The 24,942-nt window shown below is 37.3% G+C and overlaps 1 protein-coding gene and 1 pseudogene across 2 annotated transcripts; one reads left to right on the forward strand and one right to left on the reverse strand.

Moving 5' to 3' along the window:
- Window positions 1-13,703: 13,703 nt before the first annotated feature.
- Window positions 13,704-15,121, reverse strand: LOC120158965. 2 transcript variants are annotated; one of them, XM_039169679.1, is made up of 5 exons: window positions 14,985-15,120; window positions 14,663-14,884; window positions 14,522-14,553; window positions 14,213-14,398; window positions 13,704-13,779 (listed from the first exon to the last, which is right to left on the reverse strand). In XM_039169679.1, the coding sequence occupies exons 2-4, from the start codon at window positions 14,842-14,844 to the stop codon at window positions 14,220-14,222; spliced, it is 393 nt and encodes a 130-aa protein (XP_039025610.1). In that variant the 5' UTR covers window positions 14,845-14,884; window positions 14,985-15,120; the 3' UTR covers window positions 13,704-13,779; window positions 14,213-14,219. The 2 variants fall into 2 exon arrangements, with proteins under 2 accessions (XP_039025610.1, XP_039025611.1); XM_039169680.1 differs by lacking the exon at window positions 13,704-13,779 and having other exon boundaries at window positions 13,870-14,398; window positions 14,985-15,121.
- Window positions 15,122-15,788: 667 nt separating this feature from the next.
- LOC120159016 lies at window positions 15,789-23,329 on the forward strand (annotated as a pseudogene).
- The last annotated feature ends 1,613 nt before the right edge of the window (window positions 23,330-24,942 follow it).

The raw sequence follows: 24,942 nt of genomic DNA on the forward strand, positions 1-24,942 counted from the left end.
AAGTATCGATACATATATCGATGCTTAAGCTCAAAATGATGAAGTAGTATCGATACTGCTAGGGTAGTACTGATACTGTATACAACTGTGTCAAAACATAATACTAAAATGATACTGATATTATATACAGTATCAATACTACTTAGTATAGTAGTACCGATACTCCCAATGGTGGTACCGATACTACCTTTTGGTTTTGAACCCGTCAATATTCTAGTATACTAAAATGGTATCGATACTATGTACAGTATCGATACTACTGAATATAGTAGTACCGATACCCTTGTGACAATATCAATCCTAGAGTTTCCCAACGGTCAATTTTTTGTATTTAATGCAAGAGTATCGATTCTGAGAGACCGAGTATCGATACTACAAGCTTCTGGACAACATTTAAAGCGGGAAACTACCTCCCAACGGCTCTATTCACTCCCACAACAACTCAAACGGTTGGAATTGATTGAGGGAATATAAAAACAAGATCCCAAATCATTTGTGAAGACAAGAGACAAAAGAGAAATCCAAAAACAAATTTGAGCCAAATCAAGTCAACATTTTTTCAATATTCCTTTTGCTTTCAAAGAACACTTCTTGTACTCATTTGTATTAATTTCTCAAGTGTTCTTATTTGTTCTTGAATTTTGCAAACACATTCCTAGTGAGGATTTTATAAGTTTGCAATTTGTAATTTTCTCTTTGAGTGAGTGTCTCAAGAATTTGGGGTATAATTCTTGAGGGAGTTGTAAGGTTACACCTTTTCCTCAAAGGTAGATACAAATTAGTGAATTTGTGGAAATCTTTAGTGTGGATAACTAAGGTAGTTGATGTAAACTTTGGTTGATAAAGTCGAACCACTATAAATTCGTGTGTTCATTTGTTTATATTTTTCTCTCAAGCTTCCACCAAAATTTTTAATTGTCAGTTCACCCCCTCTTGGCTATTTCATCCATTCGATTGACTCAACACATAGCATGTCAGCTTTCATTTCCTCATAAATTACCAAACACCCTTTTCAATCTATACAATAACATCTTTATTCATCAATTATATTATTAAGGTATCAATTTATTATATAATCTCAGTACTAAAAATAAGTATTATTTTTTTTAAAATGACTTAAATTCAAATAATTATTTTATATGAGAGATGTGTTGTGAATAATCAAGAAAAAATTTAAATAGATATTAATTTATAATTATTTTATTTATTAAAAATTGCTTATATTTATATAAATACGATACATGCGTATATATAGTCAAAACTATGTATCTGATAATAGGAAAGAAGTGAAGTGATAATAGTTACATGGAGGAATTGGCAGTTCATATGGCGTCCACAATTCAATTTAAGCAAATAGGTAATTATAAGAAATGCATCTGTTAAGAAAAGAAAAACAGTGATGAATCGGCCCACATGTTGGAATGTGCGATTGCTGGTTTTATTATATAACTACTTATCCAAAGATGAAGAATGGAGTGAGTTGGTGAAGATGAAGCGAGAGTGCAGAATCACTCGTTCCAATTTTCTTTTGCGCGATTTTTTTTAATGTTTTGAATTTAAATAGTTGTGTTTATAAGAGATGTGTTATCAATAATTATGAAATATTTAACAATATTATATGTTTGTGCTTTGTACACTTCTCTTTACTGATTTCATAAAACATAATATATGATCACGTTCGTTTTATTTAACTAAGATGTGATCACCACGGGTTAACTGTCGTTAACAATTAACACATTAGGTGATGTGATATTTTAATATAATCACACATTTGGTCAATATTATTTACAATTTTCTCAATTTAATTCTAAATTAAAATAAATTTATTCTTTCAATCAAATAATGCCACGTGTCACTAATGCACTTGTCGTTTCATGTGTCACCATTCAATTGGAGGACTAGCTTTATTTTAATTTAGTCATACTTTTAATATATTTATATTAAAATATTTTGAAGTTAAAATAAACATAAAATATATTAAATCAAAATAAATTTAAATAAAGTTAGTCCTCCAATCGAATAGTGACACGTGGTACCAGTGACATGTGACATCATTCAATTGGAGGATTAAATTTATTAAAATTGTACTAAATTGAGAGAATATGTAAATAAAACAGACCAAATGTATGAATATGCCAAAATATTTAACGGCAGTTAACCCGTGATAACCACATCTTAATTAAATAAAAACGAAAGTGACTACATAATATATTTTTTGAAATCAGTGAGGAAAAATGGATAAGCCAAAAACATAAGTGATCAATTATGTAGTTAACCCTAAAAAATATGCAATTTGAAGCATCACTTCTCTACGTCTAAAGAGTAACCAAGATAGCAATTGATAATTATGCAAAGAAAAAAAGAGGATGGCAGGTTGAACAAAGATGATGAACCATGATGAACTAAGAGAGATTATTCCTTAAGTCAGTTTATATAAGAGTTTTTATGTTCGTGTCAGACTTAAAACAATGATTGTTATTTGTAGGTTGACAAAATGAATAAACTTGATTATTAAAAAGCATACTTTATCAATGATGGGACTGAAAACAATCATGTCAAGAAAAAATTATTAGATCGACCTGGTTCATCACGTCATTCGTTCTCTAAACCAATAAGATCCAAGTATGTCACTTTTTTTATTGTGAATCTTCATCTTTTTCCTACATGTAAATAAGGAGTTGATAATTATTTGAAGGCTTGATATAAAAAAAAAGTGTCAAAACTATATGCAAAATTAATTTTGGTGTCTAAATAATTTTTCGATAAAAATAGATACCTAACATTTTGTCTATTACACTTTTAGGTATTTACCGTTAAAACCGTTAAATGACACGTGTCATGTTTAGATTTTTTAACAAATTTATTTTTAAATAAATACTTTATTTTTAAAATAAATAAACAAATGTAAGGCTTAAATATAAAATAAGTGTCTAAACTATAGCGTTTTTCACGAATATGTTTCTAAACTATTTTTTTAATTAAATCAAAATTCTTCATCGAAAATTAGGTTGTGACATTTGTGAACAATTTATCTCTTTTGATTTGGATTAATAACACAACTGATGATTATGCAAAGAAAAAAGAGAACCGCTGGTGGAACAAACATGATGAACAATGATGAACTAAGAGAGAGAGATTCTCCCTTAGCTTTGCATGTTAGTTTATATACGAGTTTTTAGTGACCATGTCAGACTTAAAATAATTATTGCTATTCATAAGTTGACAAAGTGAATAAATTTGATTATTATATAGAAGAATTTATCAATGAAGGGATTGAAAAGTCATGTCAAGAAAAAAATTATTAGATCGACCTGGTTCATCACGTCATTCGTCATGGTGAATCTTTACATCTGTCACTTTTTCATGGTGAATCTTCATCTTTTTCTTACATATAAATAGGGAGTTGATAATTATTTGAAGGCTTGATATAAAAAAGTATCCAAACTATACGCAAAATTGATTTTTGGTGTTTAAAGAATTTTTCGTTAAAAATAGGTACCTAACATTTTCTTCATTGTACTGTTAGGTGTTTACCGTTAAAAACACGTTAAATGTCAAGTGTCATGTTCAGATTTTTTTAAAAAAATCTATTTTAAAATATATTTTATTTTTAAAATAAATAAATAAATGTAAGGCTTAAATATAAAATAAGTACCTAAACTTTAACGCTTTTAATGAATATGTGTCTAATCTATTATTTTAAATTAAATCAAAATTCTTCATCGAACAGTTTTTCTCCTTTGATTTTGATCAAGAACGCAATTGATGATTATGCAAAGAAAAAAAGAGGCTGACAGGTTGAACAAAGATGATGAAAAATGATGAAGTAAGAGAGAGAGATTCTTCCTTAGCTTTGCATGTCAATTTATATGAGTTTTTAGTGCCCGTGTTGATCTAAAATAATGATTGTTATTTATAGGTTGACAAAGTGAATAAATTTGATTATTATATAGAAGATTTTATTAATGATAGGACTTAAAACAATCATGTCAAGAAAAAATTATTAGATCGACCTGGTTCCCCACGTCATCTGTTGTCTCAATCAATAAGATCCATCTATGTCACTTTTTTCATGATGAATCTTTATATTTTTCCTACATGTAAATAGGAAGTTGGTAATTATTTGAAGGCTTGATATAAAAAAAAGTATCCAAACTATACCTAAAATTAATTTTTTGTGTCTAAAGATTTTTTAGAGAAAAATATATACCTAACATTTTCTCCATTACACTTTTAGGTGATTATAGTTAAAAAATTATTAAATGACATGTGTCATGTTCATATATTTTTTTTAAATCTATTTTTAAATAAATATTTTATTTTAAATAAATAAATAAATGTAAGGCTTAAATATAAAATAAGTAACCAAACTATAGTGCTTTTCACGAATATGTGACGAAACTATTTTTAATGATCCCGGTGCCTAATGTTACAAACGTTACTATTTTAGGTGTCCAGATCATAACAGCCATTAAACTCAACCATTAAGTGACACGTCTTACCCTCATGTAATTTTGAATTTTTTTAAAAGAAGTTAATAATATATTTTTAAAAAAAGAACAAAATTTTCAAAAATCTTAAAAACCTCCACGAACTTTCAAAACCCTAAATCTAGTCCTCATACTCATGCTCGCCGCCATCGTTGTCATCGATCGACCTTCCACTTTGTCGTGCATCCACCAAAGATTAGTTACCCGATGAACAACCACCATAACAGTAAAAGAAGACCCCTAAAATTGTGACAAAATCTACCTGACGTCGATATTTAAATACAATGAAACGACGACCATGGCGACGACCATCACAAATCCACAACAAGGACAATGCCGTCTTACTACGGAGATAGCCAGGAAAGTGTTGGCAATAGTGGTCGTGACTGGAAATGAAAATAGGGTTAGGGTTAGAGATTTGAGATTTTTGGAGATTTTTGGACCTTTTTGTAATTTTTAAAAAATAAGGTTTTCTATAAATATAATAATTTTTAAAAAAATAAAAAAAATTAAAATTAAAAGAGCGTGACACGTGTCTATTAAAGAAAATTTTTAACAGCTATTACAATTCGACACCTTAAAGTTGTAATTTTTGTAACATTAGGCACCAGGATCTTTCAAAAATAGTTTAGATGGCTATTCGTGAAAAGCGTTATAGTTTAGACACTTATTTTATATTTAAGCCAAAATATAAACATGACACATGTCATTTAACGGTTTTTTAATAGTAAACATCTAAAGTATAACGGAGAAAACATTAGACATTTATTTTTAACGAAAAGTTATTTAGGCACCAAAAGTCAATTTTTTGTATAATTTAGTCATTTATTTTTATATTAAGCCTTATTTGGTACTTATTTTAAGATTAATGGATCTTATTAATTGGAACCATTTGTGAACGAATTCATCTAATAATTTATTCATGTCAAGAGACTACAGCGGTTTCGAAGATATGAACTCCATAAGCTCCCATAAAACTTCAAAGGTTTCGATAGGTGAAGAATTACCTGCACATATAAAGTTTACATAGGAGATTCGGAGGAGGTATAACAAAATAAAACTTCAAATATAGAAAATATGAAATTCAAATGCTTATTGATTTAAAATTCATGTATGGTAATCCATATCCAATGTATAGGCACATGACATTAACATTGAATTTCTAATCCAGATAACTTGCAGCAATATCGAAAATAAATGCAAGATGTGGAAAATATTTATTTTGTCTGTGTTAGTTCGAGTGAAATGTTAGGGCATAATGTTATGTATGGCTCATAAAAAGTCTCGTTGTGGGGTTACGAATTATGTGGGTTGGGGGTGTGGGGGCGCAGCCCCCGCGGTACGGTACAGGGTTGATTTTGTAATTATGTACCAGGGTTTTCTATTATAAATAGAGATGTAACCTAGACCTAAAATATCATTGAATAAAAACTTCTAGCGCCGCCTAGGCACCGAGGACGTAAGCACATTGCCGAACCTCGTAAAATTCTCGTGTTCTTTTGTTTTCTTTACCCGTTTTCATCAACAATTGGTATCAGAGATCAGGAGCAAAATTCGAAGTCGCGAAATTCGATAGTCAGGGTAACTTCGGATTATGGCAAACGAGGGTGAAGGATCTATTGGCGCAGCAAGGGATCTTGAAGGCTTTGCGATCTACAAAGCCGGAGTCGATGGATGAGGAAGATTGGGAAGAATTGCAGCAGCGAGCGGCAGGAACCATACGATTATGCTTGGCGGACGAGGTCATGTATCACGTCATGCATCTATCGTCTCCAGACGAAATTTGGAGGAAGTTGGAAAGTCAGTTTATGTCCAAATCCTTAACGACAAAACTGTATCTGAAGCAGCGACTGTATGGGCTGAAGATGCAGGACGATCACGATTTGGCGCAACACGTGAATGTCTTCAATCAAATCGTTTCTGATCTGGCTCGGCTTGATGTGAAAATTGAGGATGAAGACAGAGCGATGATACTGTTGTGTTCGTTGCCTCCCTCTTACGAACACATGGTGACTACTCTTACATATGGGAAAGAGACTATCAATGTTGAGGAGATTACTGCAGCCTTGTTGGCTCACAACCAGCGGAAGCAGAATGCAGGGGAAAGCTCTCAAGCCGATAGCTTATATGTCAAGGGTAATCGAGATCGTGGACGGAAGCCAGAGAAGGCAGGGTCCAGGAAGCGGAATTCCAGATCCAAATCCAGGGATAAGAAGACGATTCACTGTTACAAGTGCAAGGAGGCGGGACATATGAAGCGAGACTGTCCGAAGTTGAAAAGCAGACCGATGAGAAGCGTGATGGCTCATCCAAGTCTGTGAACGTGGTCGAGGATGATACTTCTGATTGCAGTGAGGGTGATATGCTTTCTATTTCAACGACACAATTGACGGATGCTTGGATTCTTGATTCTGGATGTTCTTATCACATCACGCCAAATAGGGAATGGTTTTCGACATACAGGCCGGTTAATTCTGGTTCGGTTTATTTGGGTGATGATCGATGCTGCAATATTGTTGGTATTGGTGATGTCAGAATTAAGATGCACGATGGCTCCGTTCGGACGTTGAGTGGTGTTCGACATATCCCAGACTTGAAGAAGAATTTGATTTCCTTGGGCACTTTGCACAAGAATGGTTTTATCCCTAAGGCTGACGAGGATAGGGAAACCATTCGGATTGTTAAAGGAGCATTGACTGTGATGAAAGGCAAGATGACTGCAGGGAATATCTACAGATTGTTAGGGAGTACCGTTGCAGGTGGAGTTCACTCTGTTGAGTCCTGTGATGATACGACAAAATTGTGGCATATGCGCCTTGCTCATCTTAGTGAACGTGGTATGGCAGAATTACACAAGAGAAACTTGTTTCATGGTGTCAAAAGCTGTAAGCTCGATTTTTGCAAGTATTGTGTTCTTGGTAAACAGACTAAAGTCCGTTTCAAGACTGCGAAGCACACAACTCAAGGGATTCTTGATTATGTGCATTCTGATGTATGGGGCCTTCCACGACATCGTCTTTGGGTGGATCTAGGTACTATGTTACTTTTATTGATGATTTTTCACGGAAAGTTTGGGTGTATTTTTTGAAACAGAAATCTAAAGTTTTTGAGAAGTTCAAGCTGTGGAAAGCTGAGGTAGAAAACCAAACAGGACGAAAAATCAAGTGTTTGCGGTCTGATAATGGTACGGAGTACACAGATTCACAGTTCCTACAATTCTTTAAGGAGCATGGGATTCAGAGGCATTTTACAGTGCGCAAGACACCACAACAGAATGGTGTTGCGGAACGAATGAACAGGTCGTTGAATGAAAGAGCCAGATGTTTGCGGTTGAATGCGGGGCTTCCCAAACACTTCTGGGCTGAGGCTGTTAACATGGCGTGTTACCTTATCAACAGATCGCCAAGGGCATCGCTGGCTGGGAAAGTTGCAGAAGAGGTATGGACTGGTCATGATGTTAGTTTTGATAACTTACGGATTTTTGGTTGTCCTGCTTATGTGCATGTACCTGCTGATGAGAGATCCAAACTTGATGCAAAATCGAAGGAGTGCATTTTTCTGGGTTACAAGAAAGGTGTCAAAGGATTCAAGTTCTGGGATCCAGTTGCGAAGAAAGTTGTGATTAGTAGAGATGTCGTTTTGATGAACAGTCTATGTTGCAGCAGAAGCAAGACACGACAGTGGTAGATTTCGAGCAGTTTCCAGTTGAGAAACCAGAAACTTCTCAACCAACTTCTGGTGGTTCCACTACGGATGATTTGCAGGATTATAGTCTCGCCAGAGACAGGGTGAGACGGACGAATATAAAGCCTCCGAACAGATTGGGTTTTGAAGACTTGTTATCTTTTGCACTTACTGTTAGCAGTGATGATCCAGTTACTTTTCATGATGCCGTTACTAGTCAGGAAAACGACAAGTGGATGGCAGCCATGGTTGAGGAGATGGAGTCTTTGAATCACAATCACACATGGGAGTTAGTTCCCCTTCCTGAGGGTAAGAAGCCGATTGGTTGCAAATGGGTGTATAAGAAGAAACCAGCAGTAACAGAAAAAGAGGGGAGAAGTTCAAGGCTCGTTTGGTAGCGAAGGGTTTTTCACAGCAGAAAGGAGTTGATTATGATGAAATCTTTTCTCCTGTGGTCAGGCACACTTCAATCCGAGCAGTACTTGCATTGGTGGCTAGTTGGGATTTGCATTAGAGCAGATGGATGTTAAAACTGCTTTTTTGCATGGTGATTTAGAGGAGCAGATCTACATGCGGCAACCTGAAGGTTTCACTCAACCTGGAAACGAGCATTTAGTTTGCAGATTGAAGAAATCTTTGTACGGGTTAAAACAGTCTCCGAGACAGTGGTATAAACGGTTTGACTCCTATATGATCAAGATTAGCTACAACCGATGTGAGTATGATTGTTGTGTCTATGTTAAGAGCCTTGATGATGGTTCTTTTATTTTTCTATTATTGTATGTTGATGATATGTTGATTGCTGCGAAGAACATGGATGATGTTATCGGTTTGAAAACTTTATTGAGTCAGGAATTTGATATGAAAGATTTAGGTGCTGCAAAGAAAATTCTTGGAATGGAAATTTGCAGGGACAGAGACTCAAGGAAACTGCGGCTATCTCAACGGGGTTATGTTGAGAAAATGCTAGAAAGGTTTGCGATGAGCAGCGCGAAACCAGTTAGCACTCCATTGGCGAATCACTTTAAGCTCTCATCAGAACAGTGCCCTAAGACAGATAAGGAAGCTGAAAATATGGCAAAGGTTCCGTATTCTAATGCTGTTGGCTGCTTGATGTATGCGATGGTATGTACTCGTCCTGATTTAGCTCATGCTGTTAGTCAAGTTTGTAAGTACATGTCTAAACCTGGTAAGCAACATTGGGATGCAGTCAAGTGGATCTTTCGGTACTTAAAGGGTACTGTGGGACATGGAATTGTTTTTGGGAGTCAGCGGGATAATCCTTTGGTTGTAGGATATGTGGATTCAGATTATGCAGGTGACTTGGATAATAGAAGATCTACGACAGGGTATGTGTTTACTCTTGGTGGAGGGCCTATTTGCTGGAAGTCTACTGTTCAATCTGTCGTGGCACTATCTACAACTGAAGCTGAATACATGGCAGCGGCTGAAGCTGCAAAAGAAGCTTTATGGCTTACTGGTTTAGTGAAGGAGTTGGGTGTTCAACAAGGTGGAGTTCAGTTGCTTTGTGATAATCAAAGTGCTATTCACTTGGCTAAGAATCAGGTGTATCGTGCTAGAACTAAACATATTGATGTAAGGTTCCACAAGATCAGAGAGTTGGTTGCATCTGGAGAGATTTTGTTTCAGAAGGTACATACTGATGAGAATGCCGCTGATATGTTCACCAAGCCAGTTACGACAGACAAGTTCAAGCATTGCTTGGACTTGTTGAATGTTTCGAGTTGTTAAAGAAGCAAGGTAACCCAACCCACATTGAAGTTTCCAAGGGGCAGGATATTCGCCAAGGTGGAGATTTGTTATGTATGGCTCATAAAAAGTCTCGTTGTGGGTTACGAATTATGTGGTTGGGGGTGTGGGGGCGCAGCCCCCGCGGTACGGTACAGGGTTGATTTTGTAATTATGTACCAGGGTTTTCTATTATAAATAGAGATGTAACCTAGACCTAAAATATCATTGAATAAAAACTTCTAGCGCCGCCTAGGCACCGAGGACGTAAGCACATTGCCGAACCTCGTAAAATTCTCGTGTTCTTTTGTTTTCTTTACCCGTTTTCGTCAACACATAACATGGAAAGATCCCATGGACTCAATCATAACTAATAACAAACCCACTCAACTAACAGTGTTTAATTTATTAGGGCAAGATGAGGGTATGATCTGTATTCTATATAACCATAACATGGAAAGGTTCCTTCCTCTGTCAGTACTTGCTGTTTCAGAACCCAAGATCTCACGACTTCTTAATTAATTAATCCCCCATTTTCCCTTTTTATTTTAGCAGCATTTTTTAGTCTTATAGTAGCGTTTTTAAGCACCGGCGATAGAAAAAATGCCGCAAGAAACGCGGCCATACCAACACCGCTAAAGTTAGTGGCGTTTGAGAATAAAAAACGCCGCAATAGGTAAAGATCTATAACGGCGTTTTTGAAACAAACACCACAAAAGGTCGAGATCTACAACGGCGTTTTTAGAACAAATGCCGCAAAAGGTCATATCTATAGCAACGTTTTTGAAAAAAAGCCACAAGATTGAAATCTATAACGGCATTTTTTGGAACAAATGCCGCGAAATGTCGAGATCTATAGCGGCGTTTTTGAATACAAACGCCACTAATTACCTTTCTTTAGCTTAGATTAATTGATTTTGCATATTTCATTTATGCTCTACATCACCTAAATTTAATATCATGTAACTTTATGTAATTAGCAACCATTATAAATTTTAATTAAGACACAAATAATGCAAAAAAATATTTAACATCAAAATAAATTAAAATTTATAAACATTACAATTAAAAGTAATGTAGTTTAACATTGTTCTCTAGAATTTAGTCTAGGTTCTTTCACTTTTAATTAAAAAAATATTGTTCACTAGAATTTAATCTTCATCTCTCCTTCGTGGGGAAAGGAAGTAAAAAACCAATTTTCCTTGTTTGATGAAGGATTGTTAAGTGTTTCCTCCGTGTAAATTGTATATGGAGAAACTTTTTATTTATTTTACCAAATAAATCCCCTAGGTCCGGTTCACCAAGAAGACTCCTTGCGCGCTTCAGTCCATACATATGGGTGATCGAGTTAATTACTGCATGTCTTTTGATGTTTCAACATTAGTGAACACAAACCAAAAACAAACATGCAATAACCGAAGCTAAATACTAAACTTGCTATAGTGAATGAATGTCACTTTACCCTCTAAAAGTAATGTGCCTCTTCATAGATAATTCCTAAGTATTGGTTCATCATTATTTTACAAACTCATTTGATATCTTATTAAAACCAAATAATAGCATAGATAACTTGTAATGGTTACAAGTGAGTCAAGTTCATATTAGAATCTTAATCCAGCAAACAACAAGAAAATAAATAGTAGTAAACAACAACAGCATCAAGATTGAATTTCAAATCAGAACCCTAATCCAGTTTTAACAACAGCAGCAAGATTGAATTTTGACAGCTAAACAAAAACTGAAACTAACCTCTTTCCACAGTAAGTAGCAAGTGAAGAAACCCCCGAATTACTCCTAGGTAGAGCTCCTTGTGCTTCTAGCTCACTAATTATCCCTTAGACAACCTAAAATATCCATAGATAAATAAATAAAATTCAAACAATAATTAATACAAAGTAGTTAATCCAATGCTTGAGCTTATCCCAACATACTCATGCAAATACTGGAGTTCAATCTGAACACGCTCTCGTGCTAAAAGACAACAAAATGGTATACACGTGTATACATAAATTCACTAATAATCCAAAATCTTGTTTATGTACTAACAAATTACACAGGCAACTTGCCCCCATTGTGATAGAACCAAGACCGAATGTAGTAGCAAAAACCTCAGTGGATCGTATTCGACATCTGAAGACACATTTTGCTTACTTAAAAGGAAGTCTTTCGACCCAAAGAATTACATTTTTCGATAAAAATCTACAAGAAATTGTCCAGGCTAAATCACTACTTCCAGAGTACAGAACTGGTCTTTCTGAAACAAGGAGAACCACAATAGCAAATAAATAATAAATAAATAAATATAAAAAACATGAAAGAATGCTAATATTGACAAATATAACACTCTCAAAATCCCATACACAACAAGCAGACATACATAGAACTGCTTGCGACCATAAAATCTAAGAGAAAGAGCACCTTTCAACTCATTGGTAGTCTTCTTTAACATCTTCCTATCAGTGAAATAGAATGGGATAGGAGCTAGTGGAAATTATTTTAAGATCCATAACCCATGCCTGGGATGAGGAACCCTTACATATGTTTTAACAACAGAGTTTATATAAAAAAGGATGAATTATCCACTAGCATAGCTCAATTATCACTGGTTTGTGCCGACATCTCGAATGATAATGTTGAAAAGCTGACAACCTTCTTGATGCTTCAAGTTTTTTTTTATGTTAGCTTTGTTTAAGTCTGTTATTATTGTTATAATTATTATTTGATGTGTTAAGTTATTAGCAGAGAATTGCTATCAAGAGTTCTATTATGAAAATACTCTACACGAGGCTTTATTGGGATCAGTTTTTGTTGAGTATCATTAAGAGAGCTTTAATAAAGTAGGTTGCTGGAAAATCCCAGGACCTTCTTTTATCCCTGTTCAATTTCTTCTGCCATCTTATTTCAATTTTCTTAGCTGTTCAGATTTCCTCCTCCAAATAATTTTTTTTTTGATAGGAATAGATGGCCTCATTAAAAACCTCCCTCTTAGAGATCCTTTACCATATGGTAAGAACCAACTAGCGGTCCTCCTCCAAATAATCATAGCTTAATTAGATCCCAGGAAATATTAGAAACCCTTTTTAAGCCATGGAAGGACACGCTAGAAGTTGTGGAAGAAGAAATCAACGCCAGCAAAAAAGAGTTGTTTGAGAATCGAGATGAGGCACATGATTGAAGAACTGTTTCAGGTTGAACAAGGTTTGAAGCGACAGGAACATGTGGAAACCCGAATGGATATTCCAAAATCTGACTAAACTACTGAATTTAATAATCTGTCCATTAGAGTTGGTTTGAATGAGACTAATGAACAGCTATCTCGCTATCTTGCAGGTTTGGATTAAAGTACTAGAGAGAAGCTAGGGGCAGTTTGTGTCTATAATTTAGAAGATGCTCGACAATATGCCTTACAAGCTGAGAATAGGATTTTGCATTATGGTACAAGACCTTTATCTAGTAGGCAATATGTCATTCACAAGACACTTACAGTGGTAAAGAAATTACTTCAAGTTCTTTGGGGAAGTGCAATAGAAACCAACAAAGGTGACATAAGGAAGAGTGATTTGCAGGGGTTAAACACAATCCAACTTTAGTAAGGCAACTCGTGTTGTTTGTGGTTTTAAAGTATGTGATTGACATTGAGAGTTCAGAAAAGTATATCTCAAATTGGCTTGCGAACCTCATATAACAATCTTATCGTGTAGATAATGTACCGCTACAATATTTGCTCCATATAAAATATCACAAAGCCAATCAAATCAAAACCGTAAAATGGAAAATTTTATAAGTTTTCTATTCTTCCACTCACCAGACAAATCAATAGAAGTATCATGGTAGCAATGTAAGGCAGCTGCCCAACCTTCATTTGTAGAGATAAACAATGAATGTATATCAGTCACATGATTGTATAAATGGATTCTAAAAAAGCTAACAGTTGTCAAAAACAATAAAAGAGAGGAAAATGGACTTGAACCTAAGAACCACCCCAACTACCCTTGAAACTTCACCACTTAACCAACCAGGAAAAGTCGTCCACGAAACTAATTAGGCTTCAGCAAATTACTCCAGTACCTGAACTGATAATAAAGCCACAACCCTAACCAGGAACCAAAGAAAAAGAAACCCTTTCCAACCATAAGTTGAATAATTCACCTAAATGTAAAGATAAAAAAATCAATAACTCTAACTTCACAGACTAATGGGATAACCAATGTTGGTGGAATTCAGAAACAAGGGCAGTTTTCTTAATAAAAGTACACACAAATCATTCAAAGTGTGTAGAGACATCGTACGATTGCTTTAAAGCCGAGAAGCGTCACTTCTAGAACAACCTTCTAAAGGTATTAAAGTAGGACGATGGTGGTCTTCATTCAGGATACCGCTGCTCCCAGCATCTCCGACCAGATTGTTTCTCGATGCGACACCTAGGTTCTTCTCTGAATCATTCCCATATACATTATTAGTCCAATGAAACCAATCTGCAAAATGTAATTATAACTCAGTCTATCAAATCAATTAAAATAATTCTTTCTTTCTTTTTTCAAATATGTATATATAAATCACCGAAAAATTAATGATCAATAATTGATGAAGAAGCTGACCTCCAGACTTACGGCGACCGAGAGAACGGTTTCTGCAATTCGGGAGGCATAATTTTTTAAAGAAAAGTAGAGAGATAGAAACGGAAGAGGTATACATGAAAGAAAAAGGAAAAGGTGGAAAATTTATGGTTAAGAAGTTACCGTTGATTAGGAGGAGTGTAGCGTTTGATAATGGGGGCGGCATCGGGTGCGGTGGATGTAGGGTCTTCCAACATACTCCTCTCCTCTCTTTTCCTTTGCACCGCCGCGTAAGGATGGCGGATTGCAGATTCCGGAGATTGATTCGCGATTGCGACATCTGAAGGAAGAATTTGTCCCTGCATTGCATATCAGGTGGAGCTTCCTTTTGCGCTTGCATTGTAGCTAAATCAAAATCAACCATTGTACTAGAATTTTCTGAATCCAATAATGAGTAGAGATAGAACCAGTAAAATATAAAGTAAATACAATTAATTTAGAATACCCATAACTTCACATGTGGGTCGAGGCAAGACGACCCCTGCTTTGGGAAGGACGCAATACTTCTTTGAATTTGTTGTTTTCACCCGAAAACAAAACCAATTGTAACTCAAAAAGGCAACGTACAACATCAATTTGAGATTTAAACCTTAAAAATCAAAGGGTTAGCGTTAGCGTGAGCTGCAACCGCCGCCTCATTTCTAGAGATGAAATCGGAGACTGAGAAGCGAGAAGAAGAGTTGGAGCCATGAGAGGACCGGTAAATCGGGGAAGAGAATGAGAGCCCTAAGCCCTATGCCGGTACTCTGAAACTTTAAAATTGCAGCGTTTGTATAGAAACGCCACTAAAGTACGAGTCTATAGCGATGTTTGTATAGAAATGCCACTAAAGTACGAGTCTATAGCGGCGTTTGTATAAAAAGCCATTAAAGTACAAGTCTATAGCGGCGTTTGTATAAAAAATCCACTAAAGTACGAGTCTTTAGCGGCGTTTATTGGAAAAACGCCACCTTTTGTCGTTCTATAGCGGCATTTGTGGAAAAAACGCCGTTAATATTTACAGTTACTGGCGTTTTTAAAAAAACGCCGCTAAATGCAAAATGTTATCGACGTTTGCATAGTAAACGACGTTTGCATAGTAAACGACGTTTGCATAGTAAACGCCGCTAGATGCTAAAGTTGTTGTAGTGTTCCTTTCACTTTCTTCATCAAAACAAATGATCAACTTGTTCCATTTGAAACCAACCAAGTTTGTTCAGCTTATGACAAAGGTGTTCTGAGAGATTAATGATCAGCAGTTAAGAACACTATGCACTTCAGAATCCAGTTCTTCTTCTTGTTCTTTTGCCATGACATTGAGGCTGAAAATACCAACTTCAATGAGGAAACATTGGCATTGATGTTGATCAAAGTTGGTTTCATTGATCTTTTGAATAGACATGACGATTGGAGATTGCCTGAAAATGAGGGTCTAAAGAGTTCAACTCAATGCAACTGGACTGGTGTATGGTGCAACTCTGATGGGTCAGTTGAAAGGCTTCATCTTTCACGTATGAATCTCAGTGGCCTGTTTTTGGATGATATCGGAAACCTGAAAAGCCTAAGATCTCTTGAATTGTGCTGCAATGAACTATCTTCTCATCTACCGAAATCCATATCCAATCTCAAATCACTCAACAACATTGATGTGAGCAAAAATCTATTCACTGGCGGCTTTCCACTGGGATTCGAAAGAGCTTCGGGACTGACTTTGTTGAATGCTTCAAGCAACAATTTTTCTGGAATTCTCCTTGAGGATCTTGGCAATGCAACTTCATTGGAGATTCTTGACCTGAGAGGGAGCTTCTTCCAGGGTTCAATTCCCAAGTCTTTCAAGAACTTGCAGAAGCTGAAATTCCTTGGTCTTTCCCGAAAATAGTCTCATCGGCCGGATACCGAGAGATCTCGGGGAGCTTTCATTGGTGGAAACTTTATTCTGGGATACAATGAATTCGAAGGTGGAATAACAATTGAGTTTGGTAACCTCGCCAATCTTAAGTACCTTGATTTGTCAGTTGGCAATCTTAGTGGTGAGATTCCTACTGAACTAGGGAGGCTCAAAGTATTAGAGACGATTTTCTTGTATAAGAACAATTTGGAAGGTAGTATTCCATTGTCGATCGGCGAAATCAGTTTGTTGCAGCTGCTGGATTTGTCTGATAATAGTTTATCAGGTGAAATTCCTGCTGAGATTGCTGAACTTAAGAACTTGTAACTCTTGAACTTGATGTGCAATCGGTTATCAGGCCATGTTCCTGTTGGACTTGGAGCGTTGACGAAATTACAGGTGCTTGAGTTGTGGAACAATTCATTTTCAAGACCGTTGTTGGTTGATCTCGGCAAGAATTCACCGTTGCAGTGGATGGAAATATATTCGAATCGTTCTCGAATTCAATTCTCAGCTCATTGACAACAATTCTTTCTCAGGAGGGAATCTCACCAAGCTCATTGTGTTCAACAATTCTTTTTCAGGTCCAGTGCCAGTCAACATATCAAATTGTCCATTACTTGTTCAAGTTTGAATGCAGAACAATCTTCTATCCAGGGCGATTCCTGTTGGATTTGGCAAACTTGGGATCCTTCAGATGTTAGAATGGGCAAATAACAGTCTCACTGGTGAAATACCTGATGATATTACTTCTTCTAAATCACTTTCTTTTATTGATGTTTCGAGTAATCGCCTTCGATCTTCTCTCCCTTTGACCATTTTTTTGATCCCTAGTCTGCAATCGTTTATTGCCTCGAACAATAACCTGGTTGGTGAAATCCCAGATCAGTTTAAGGATTGCCCTTCAATTGCTATGCTTGATCTCTCATCAAATCATTTTACAGGAAGTATCCCGGTTAGTATTGCTTCATGTGAGAAATTAGTTACTTTGAATATGAGGAATAACCAATTGGCTGGAGAAATTCCGAAATCAATTGATATAATGCCAACATTGGTTGTTCTTTATTTATCTAACAACTCTCTCAGAGGTGTGATTGCTGATGATTTTGGGATTTCTCCATCTCTAGAATTGCACAATGTTTCATATAACAAACTAGAAGGTCCGGTTCCTACAAATAGAGTGTTAAGAACAATCAATCCCGATGATCTCATCGATAATCCTGGCCTCTGTGGTGGTGTTCTCCCTCCATGTAACTGACATTCACCGACTTCATCAAGGCAGAGACGCTTGCAAGCAAAACATATAGTTACAGGGTGGTTGATTGGGATCTCATCAGTTTTAGCGGCCGAAATCTTACTTATCGGTGGGCAATTGCTATATAGAAAGTTTTATTCTAGCGGCAACTACTTCAAACGAAGGTTTAAAGAAGACAATGGAGAATGGACATGGCGATTAATGGCATTTCAAAGACTTGGTTTCACAACTGCAGACATCCTAGCCTGTATTAAAGAATCAAATGTGGTGGGAATGGGAGCCACTGGTGTTGTATACAAAGCTTAGATGCCAGAGTCGAATACAGTAATGGCAGTAAAAAAGTTATGGAGATCGGGAACCGATCTTGAAGCAGAAAACAACAGTGTTATGTATGGCTCATAAAAAGTCTCGTTGTGGGGTTACGAATTATGTGGGTTGGGGGTGTGGGGGCGCAGCCCCCCGCGGTACGGTACAGGGTTGATTTTGTAATTATGTACCAGGGTTTTCTATTATAAATAGAGATGTAACCTACACCTAAAAAGATCATTGAATAAAACTTCTAGCGCCGCCTAGGCACCGAGGACATAAGCACATTGCCGAACCTCGTAAAATTCTCGTGTTCTTTCGTTTTCTTTACCCGTTTTCGTCAACAATTGGTATCAGAGCTCAGGAGCAAAATTCGAAGTCGCGAAATTCGATGGTCAGGGTAACTTCGGATTATGGCAAACGAGGGTGAAGGATCTATTGGCGCAGCAAGGGATCTTGAAGGCTTTGCGATCTACAAAGCCGGCGTCGATGGATGAGGAAGATTGGGAAGAATTGCAGCAGCGAGCGGCAGGAACCATACGATTATGCTTGGCGGACGAGGTCATGTATCACGTCATGCATCTATCGTCTCCAGACGAAATTTGGAGGAAGTTGGAAAGTCAGTTTATGTCCAAATCCTTAACGACAAAATGTATCTGAAGCAGCGGTTTGTATGGGCTGAAGATGCAGGACGATCACGATTTGGCGCAACACGTGAATGTCTTCAATCAAATCGTTTCTGATCTGGCTCGGCTTGATGTGAAAATTGAGGATGAAGACAGAGCGATGATTCTGTTGTGTTCGTTGCCTTCCTCTTACGAACACATGGTGACTACTCTTACATATGGGAAAGAGACTATCATGTTGAGGAGATTACTGCAGCCTTGTTGGCTCACAAACCAGCGGAAGCAGAATGCAGGGGAAAGCTCTCAAGCCGATAGCTTATATGTCAAGGGTAATCGAGATCGTGGACGGAAGCCAGAGAAGGCAGGGTCCGGGAAGCGGAATTCCAGATCCAATCCAGGGATAAGAAGACGATTCACTGTTACAAGTGCAAGGAGGCGGGACATATGAAGCGAGACTGTCCGAAGTTGAAAAAGCAGACCGATGAGAAGCGTGATGGCTCATCCAAGTCTGTGAACGTGGTCGAGGATGATACTTCTGATTGCAGTGAGGGTGATATGCTTTCTATTTCAACGACACAATTGACGGATGCTTGGATTCTTGATTCTGGATGTTCTTATCACATCACGCCAAATAGGGAATGGTTTTCGACATACAGGCCGGTTAATTCTGGTTCGGTTTATTTGGGTGATGATCGATGTTGCAATATTGTTGGTATTGGTGATGTCAGAATTAAGATGCACGATGGCTCCGTTCGGACGTTGAGTGGTGTTCGACATATCCCAGACTGAAGAAGAATTTGATTTCCTTGGGCACTTTGCACAAGAATGGTTTTATCCCTAAGGCTGACGAGGATAGGGAAACATTCGGATTGTTAAAGGAGCATTGACTGTGAAAAGGCAAGTGACTGCAGGGAATATCTACAGATTGTTAGGGAGTACCGTTGCAGGTGGAGTTCACTCTGTTGAGTCCTGTGATGATACGACAAAATTGTGGCATATGCGCCTTGCTCATCTTAGTGAACGTGGTATGGCAGAATTACACAAGAGAAACTTGTTGCATGGTGTCAAAAGCTGTAAGCTCGACTTTTGCAAGTATTGTGTTCTTGGTAAACAGACTAAAGTCTGTTTCAAGACTGCGAAGCACACAACTCAAGGGATTCTTGATTATGTGCATTCTGATGTATGGGGGCCTTCCACGACATCGTCTTTGGGTGGATCTAGGTACTATGTTACTTTTATTGATGATTTTTCACGGAAAGTTTGGGTGTATTTTTTGAAACAGAAATCTGAAGTTTTGAGAAGTTCAAGCTGTGGAAAGCTGAGGTAGAAACCAAACAGGACGAAAAATCAAGTGTTTGCGGTCTGACAATGGTACGGAGTACACAGATTCACAGTTCCTACAATTCTGTAAGGAGCATGGGATTCAGAGGCATTTTACAGTGCGCAAGACACCACAACAGAATGGTGTTGCGGAACGACGAACAGGTCGTTGAATGAAAGAGCCAGATGTTTGCGGTTGAATGCGGGGATTCCCAAAACTTCTGGGCTGAGGCTGTTAACATGGCGTGACCTTATCAACAGATCGCCAAGGGCATCGCTGGCTGGGAAAGTTGCAGAAGAGGTATGGACTGGTCATGATGTTAGTTTTGATAACTTACGGATTTTTGGTTGTCCTGCTTATGTGCATGTACCTGCTGATGAGAGATCCAAACTTGATGCAAAATCGAATGAGTGTATTTTTCTGGGTTACAAGAAAGGTGTCAAAGGAATTCAAGTTCTGGGATCCAGTTGCGAAGAAAGTTGTGATTAGTAGAGATGTCGTTTTTGATCAACAGTCTATGTTGCAGCAGAAGCAAGACACGACAGTGTAGATTCGAGCAGTTTCCAGTTGAGAAAACCAGAAACTTCTCAACCGACTTCTGGTGGTTCCATACGGATGATTTGCAGGATTATAGTCTCGCCAGAGACAGGGTGACGGACGAATATAAAGCCTTCCGAACAGATTGGGTTTTGAAGACTTGGTATCTTTTGCACTTACTGTTAGCAGTGATGATCCAGTTACTTTTCTTTTGCACTTACTGTTAGCAGTGATGATCCAGTTACTTTTCATGATGCCGTTACTAGTCAGGAAAAACGACAAGTGGATGGCAGCCATGGTTGAGGAGATGGAGTCTTTGAATCACAATCGCACATGGGAGTTAGTTCCCCTTCCTGAGGGTAAGAAGCCGATTGGTTGCAAATGGGTGTATAGAAGAAACCAGCAGTAACAGAAAAAGAGGGGGAGAAGTTCAAGGCTCGTTTGGTAGCGAAGGGTTTTTCACAGAAAGGAGTTGATTATGATGAAATCTTTTCTCCTGTGTCGGCACACTTCAATCCGAGCAGTACTTGCATTGGTGGCTAGTTGGGATTTGATTTAGAGCAAATGGATGTTAAAACTGCTTTTTTGCATGGTGATTTAGAGGAGCAGATCTATATGCGGCAACCTGAAGGTTTCACTCAACCTGGAAACGAACATTTAGTTTGCAGATTGAAGAATCTTTGTACGGGTTAAAACAGTCTCCGAGACAGTGGTATAAACGGTTTGACTCCTATATGATCATGGCTACACCGATGTGAGTATGATTGTTGTGTCTATGTTAAGAGCCTTGATGATGGTTCTTTTATTTTTCTATTACTGTATGTTGATGATATGTTGATTGCTGCGAAGAACATGGATGATGTTATCGGTTTGAAAACTTATTGAGTCAGGAATTTGATATGAAAGATTTAGGTGCTGCAAAGAAAATTCTTGGAATGGAAATTTGCAGGGACAGAGACTCAAGGAAATGCGGCTATCTCAACGGGGTTATGTTGAGAAATGCTAGAAAGGTTTGCGATGAGCAGCGCAAAACCAGTTAGCACTCCATTGGCGAATCACTTTAAGCTCTCATCAGAACAGTGCCCCAAGACAGATAAGGAAGCTGAAGATATGGCAAAGGTTCCGTATTCTAATGCTGTTGGCTGCTTGATGTATGCGATGGTATGTACTCGTCCTGATTTAGCTCATGTTGTTAGTCAAGTTTGTAAGTACATGTCTAAACCTGTAAGCAACATTGGGAAGCAGTCAAGTGGATCTTTCGGTACTTAAAGGGTACTGTGGGACATGGAATTGTTTTTGGGAGTCAGCGGGATAACCCTTTGGTTGTAGGATATGTGGATTCAGATTTGCAGGTGATTGGATAATAGAAGATCTACGACAGGGTATGTGTTTACTCTTGGTGGAGGCCTATTTGCTGGAAGTCTACTGTTCAATCTGTCGTGGCACTATCTACAACTGAAGCTGAATACATGGCAGCGGCTGAAGCTGCAAAAGAAGCTTTATGGCTTACTGGTTTAGTGAAGGAGTTGGGTGTTCAACAAGGTGGAGTTCAGTTGCTTTGTGATAATCAAAGTGCTATTCCAGTTACGACAGACAAGTTCAAGCATTGCTTGGACTTGTTGAATGTTTCGAGTTGTTAAAGAAGTAAGGTAACCCCCACATTGAAGTTTCCAAGGGGCAGGATATTCGCCAAGGTGGGATTTGTTATGTATGGCTCATAAAAAGTCTCGTTGTGGGGTACGAATTATGTGGGTTTGGGGTGTGGGGGCGATGCCCCCGCGGTACGGTACGGGTTGATTTTGTAATTATGTACCAGGGTTTTCTATTATAAATAGAGATGTAACCTAGACCTAAAAAGATCATTGAATAAAACTTCTAGCGCCGCCTAGGCACCGAGGACGTAAACACATTGCCGAACCTCGTAAAATTCTCGTGTTCTTTCGTTTTCTTTACCCGTTTTCGTCAACAAACAGGGATTTCATCGGAGAAGTTAATGTCTTGGGGAAGCTAAGGCATCGAAATAGATCGGTAATTAGGATTTCTTCACAATGACACTAGCATAATGATAGTATACGAGTTCATGCAAAATGGTAGCTTAAGGGAAGCCTTGCACAACAAGCAAGTGGATAGGTTGCTGGTAGATTGGGTTCATGGTAAAATAGCCCTCGGAGTTGCACAAGGCTTGCTTACCTCCACCATAATTGTCATCCACCGGTTATACATCGACATCAAGTCAAACAACATATTGCTCGATGCAAACCTCAAGGCAAGATTGCAGATTTCGGATTGGCAAAGATGATGGTGAGAAAGAATGAAACAATCTCACTGGTAGTAGGGTCTTATGGTTACATAGCTCCTGGTGGTTCACTAACTAAAATGAATTTCATTTTTTGTTTATATACACCCTAGCGATTTCATATATTTTGGTTGACTTTAATTCTCTTAATGGTTGTTACAGAGTACAGTTACACCTTGAAAGTCAATGAGAAGATCAACATTTATAGCTTCAAGGTGGTTTTACTCGAACTTCTAACTGGAAAACAACCATTAGATTCGGAGTTTGGAGACTCTATAGACATAGTCGAATGGATTCAGAGGAAAGTTAGAGACAACAGATGCTTATATGGGGCATTAGATCCCAATTTAGGGAACTGTAAGCATATTCAATAAGAGATAGTCTTAGTTGTTAGAATGACACAACTTTGCACTTCCAAGCACCCCAAAGACAGACCATCGATGAGGGATGTGATTACAATACTTGGTGAGGCAAAACCCAGAAGGAAAAGCAACAACAATAATGAGGAAACAGATCTAGCAATGAGAAACTGTTTTTAACACATCACCTGTAATGGCCATGTTTAGGGCCAGCCCTCACTAAAATATTTTCTTTTGTATGTATAGCATTGTATTTTTGTTGATGCTTGTAGTTACCGGTTCATGTTGAAATCATTGCACCTAAAATTGTTGATTATAAGTGTTTCAAATGTATTTGTAATGGTTAATCCAATACATCAATACTTGGAAACTCTTGCAACTAGAAATTATTCACAAGTAGTGAATTCTTCCAGTAACTTGAAAGGAAAAAATTACAGTAAAATGGCTATGATATTTAAGAGCAGCTACAGAACCAGAAGTCCTCTTGGTCTCAACTGTGACATTAGCTCTATAAGATGAAGAAGATGAGAAAGAAGCTTGTTATAACACCATTAACAAGATTTCGGTAATACTGCCCCAAAAGTACCGTTCCAACATAATATACCCTATCACCATGGATGGATCGAAGGGGTTGGGGTGATAGTCCCTTGAAAATTTTAAATTTTCACATAATTCAGTTATTTTTTCATCCTTGTTTATTTAATTCTTTTTATCGAACAAAGTCTTAAATTTAGAAAGGTAAAACTGAGTTTTGAAATTCATGGGTTCAACTAAGATATAGTTAATTGTTAAAATGTGTAAAACAAAACTCAATGTGAGCATCAGGATAGATGATCAAAAGCATAAGGTTTGATTTTTCATACACAATATTAACATTTAAAAGCAGCATGAAACCTTTTACTAATGTAAGGGTGTTTACCCTTTTGATTGTGGATCTAGGAAAGAAACAAACAACCTGAAAATGCAAGTGAATGACTTCAAAGAATGGTTTGGTAGTTGATGTAGGTGAAGAAGGGTAAGTTGTTTTGTTTGAATGGAAATGGAAGTTGATAAGTGATGGGAAGGTGATGGTTTATGAAAGAAATGGGTTAAGGTGATAGTATCTTATAAGACTAAGAATGAACCAATGTTATAGATGAGAAAAGACTCGATTCTTATAAGTTGTTATAAGGGATAGTAGCAAGGACTTGGACACTAATAGAAATCTAAAAACCACAAGTATCAAATAGAAGAAAAGGTTGACGCCACAAGTATAAGATACTTGATAAGTCGATAAAAGTCACAAGGACTTGAGAAAGGAGAATAATTTCACTTGAATTAATAATCAAAAGTTGTTGTTTACAAAAAATGGACTACCCTATTTATAAGAAATGTAGGGGTGTGGTCGAATGAATACATAGTGATTCGGCCAACCCTTGTGTCCTTAAAAAAATACATAATTATTGAATTAAATAAATGTGAATGCATAGGTGATGTTTCAGACAAAAGGTAGAGACATGAACATTGGACGAATAATGCTTGAACCCCTTCAAATTGGTGCCTAAGGAAGAAACATGTGTCTTGGTCGAATGGTGAGATCTCTTGATGTTTGGCGCGCATAAAGAGAGTCCACACGCATGACACATTGTTGCTGGTCATGACTTACACATGGTGCTATACGATGCTTTTGGTGCAGCCTTGGACATGTGATGAAATATGGAATGTGCAGCAACCTTATGAGTGACATGGTCTTTATCCAAGCTTAGGTGAGTGATGCTAGCTAGCTAAGCAAGTAAGGTTGGTTGTAATCAAACTTTCCAGCCGTGACTTCCCAAGCTTCTTAGTATCACCTTCAGC

This window comes from Hibiscus syriacus, unplaced genomic scaffold, assembly GCF_006381635.1.
Source record: "Hibiscus syriacus cultivar Baekdansim isolate YM2019G1 unplaced genomic scaffold, ASM638163v2 tig00111338_pilon, whole genome shotgun sequence".
NCBI classification, from domain to species: Eukaryota; Viridiplantae; Streptophyta; class Magnoliopsida; order Malvales; family Malvaceae; genus Hibiscus; species Hibiscus syriacus.

What these genes read in the sequence shown, in the direction of transcription:
- LOC120158965 (XM_039169679.1), bottom strand. Translation starts at nt 14,844, where the DNA reads ATGCAGGGACAAATTCTTCCTTCAGATGTCGCAATCGCGAATCAATCT. An exon ending in TACACTCCTCCTAATCAACG is followed by an intron (nt 14,554 to 14,662) that starts GTAACTTCTTAA and finishes CCCGAATTGCAG; the next exon opens with AAACCGTTCTCTCGGTCGCC. An exon ending in CGGTCGCCGTAAGTCTGGAG is followed by an intron (nt 14,399 to 14,521) that starts GTCAGCTTCTTC and finishes TACATTTTGCAG; the next exon opens with ATTGGTTTCATTGGACTAAT.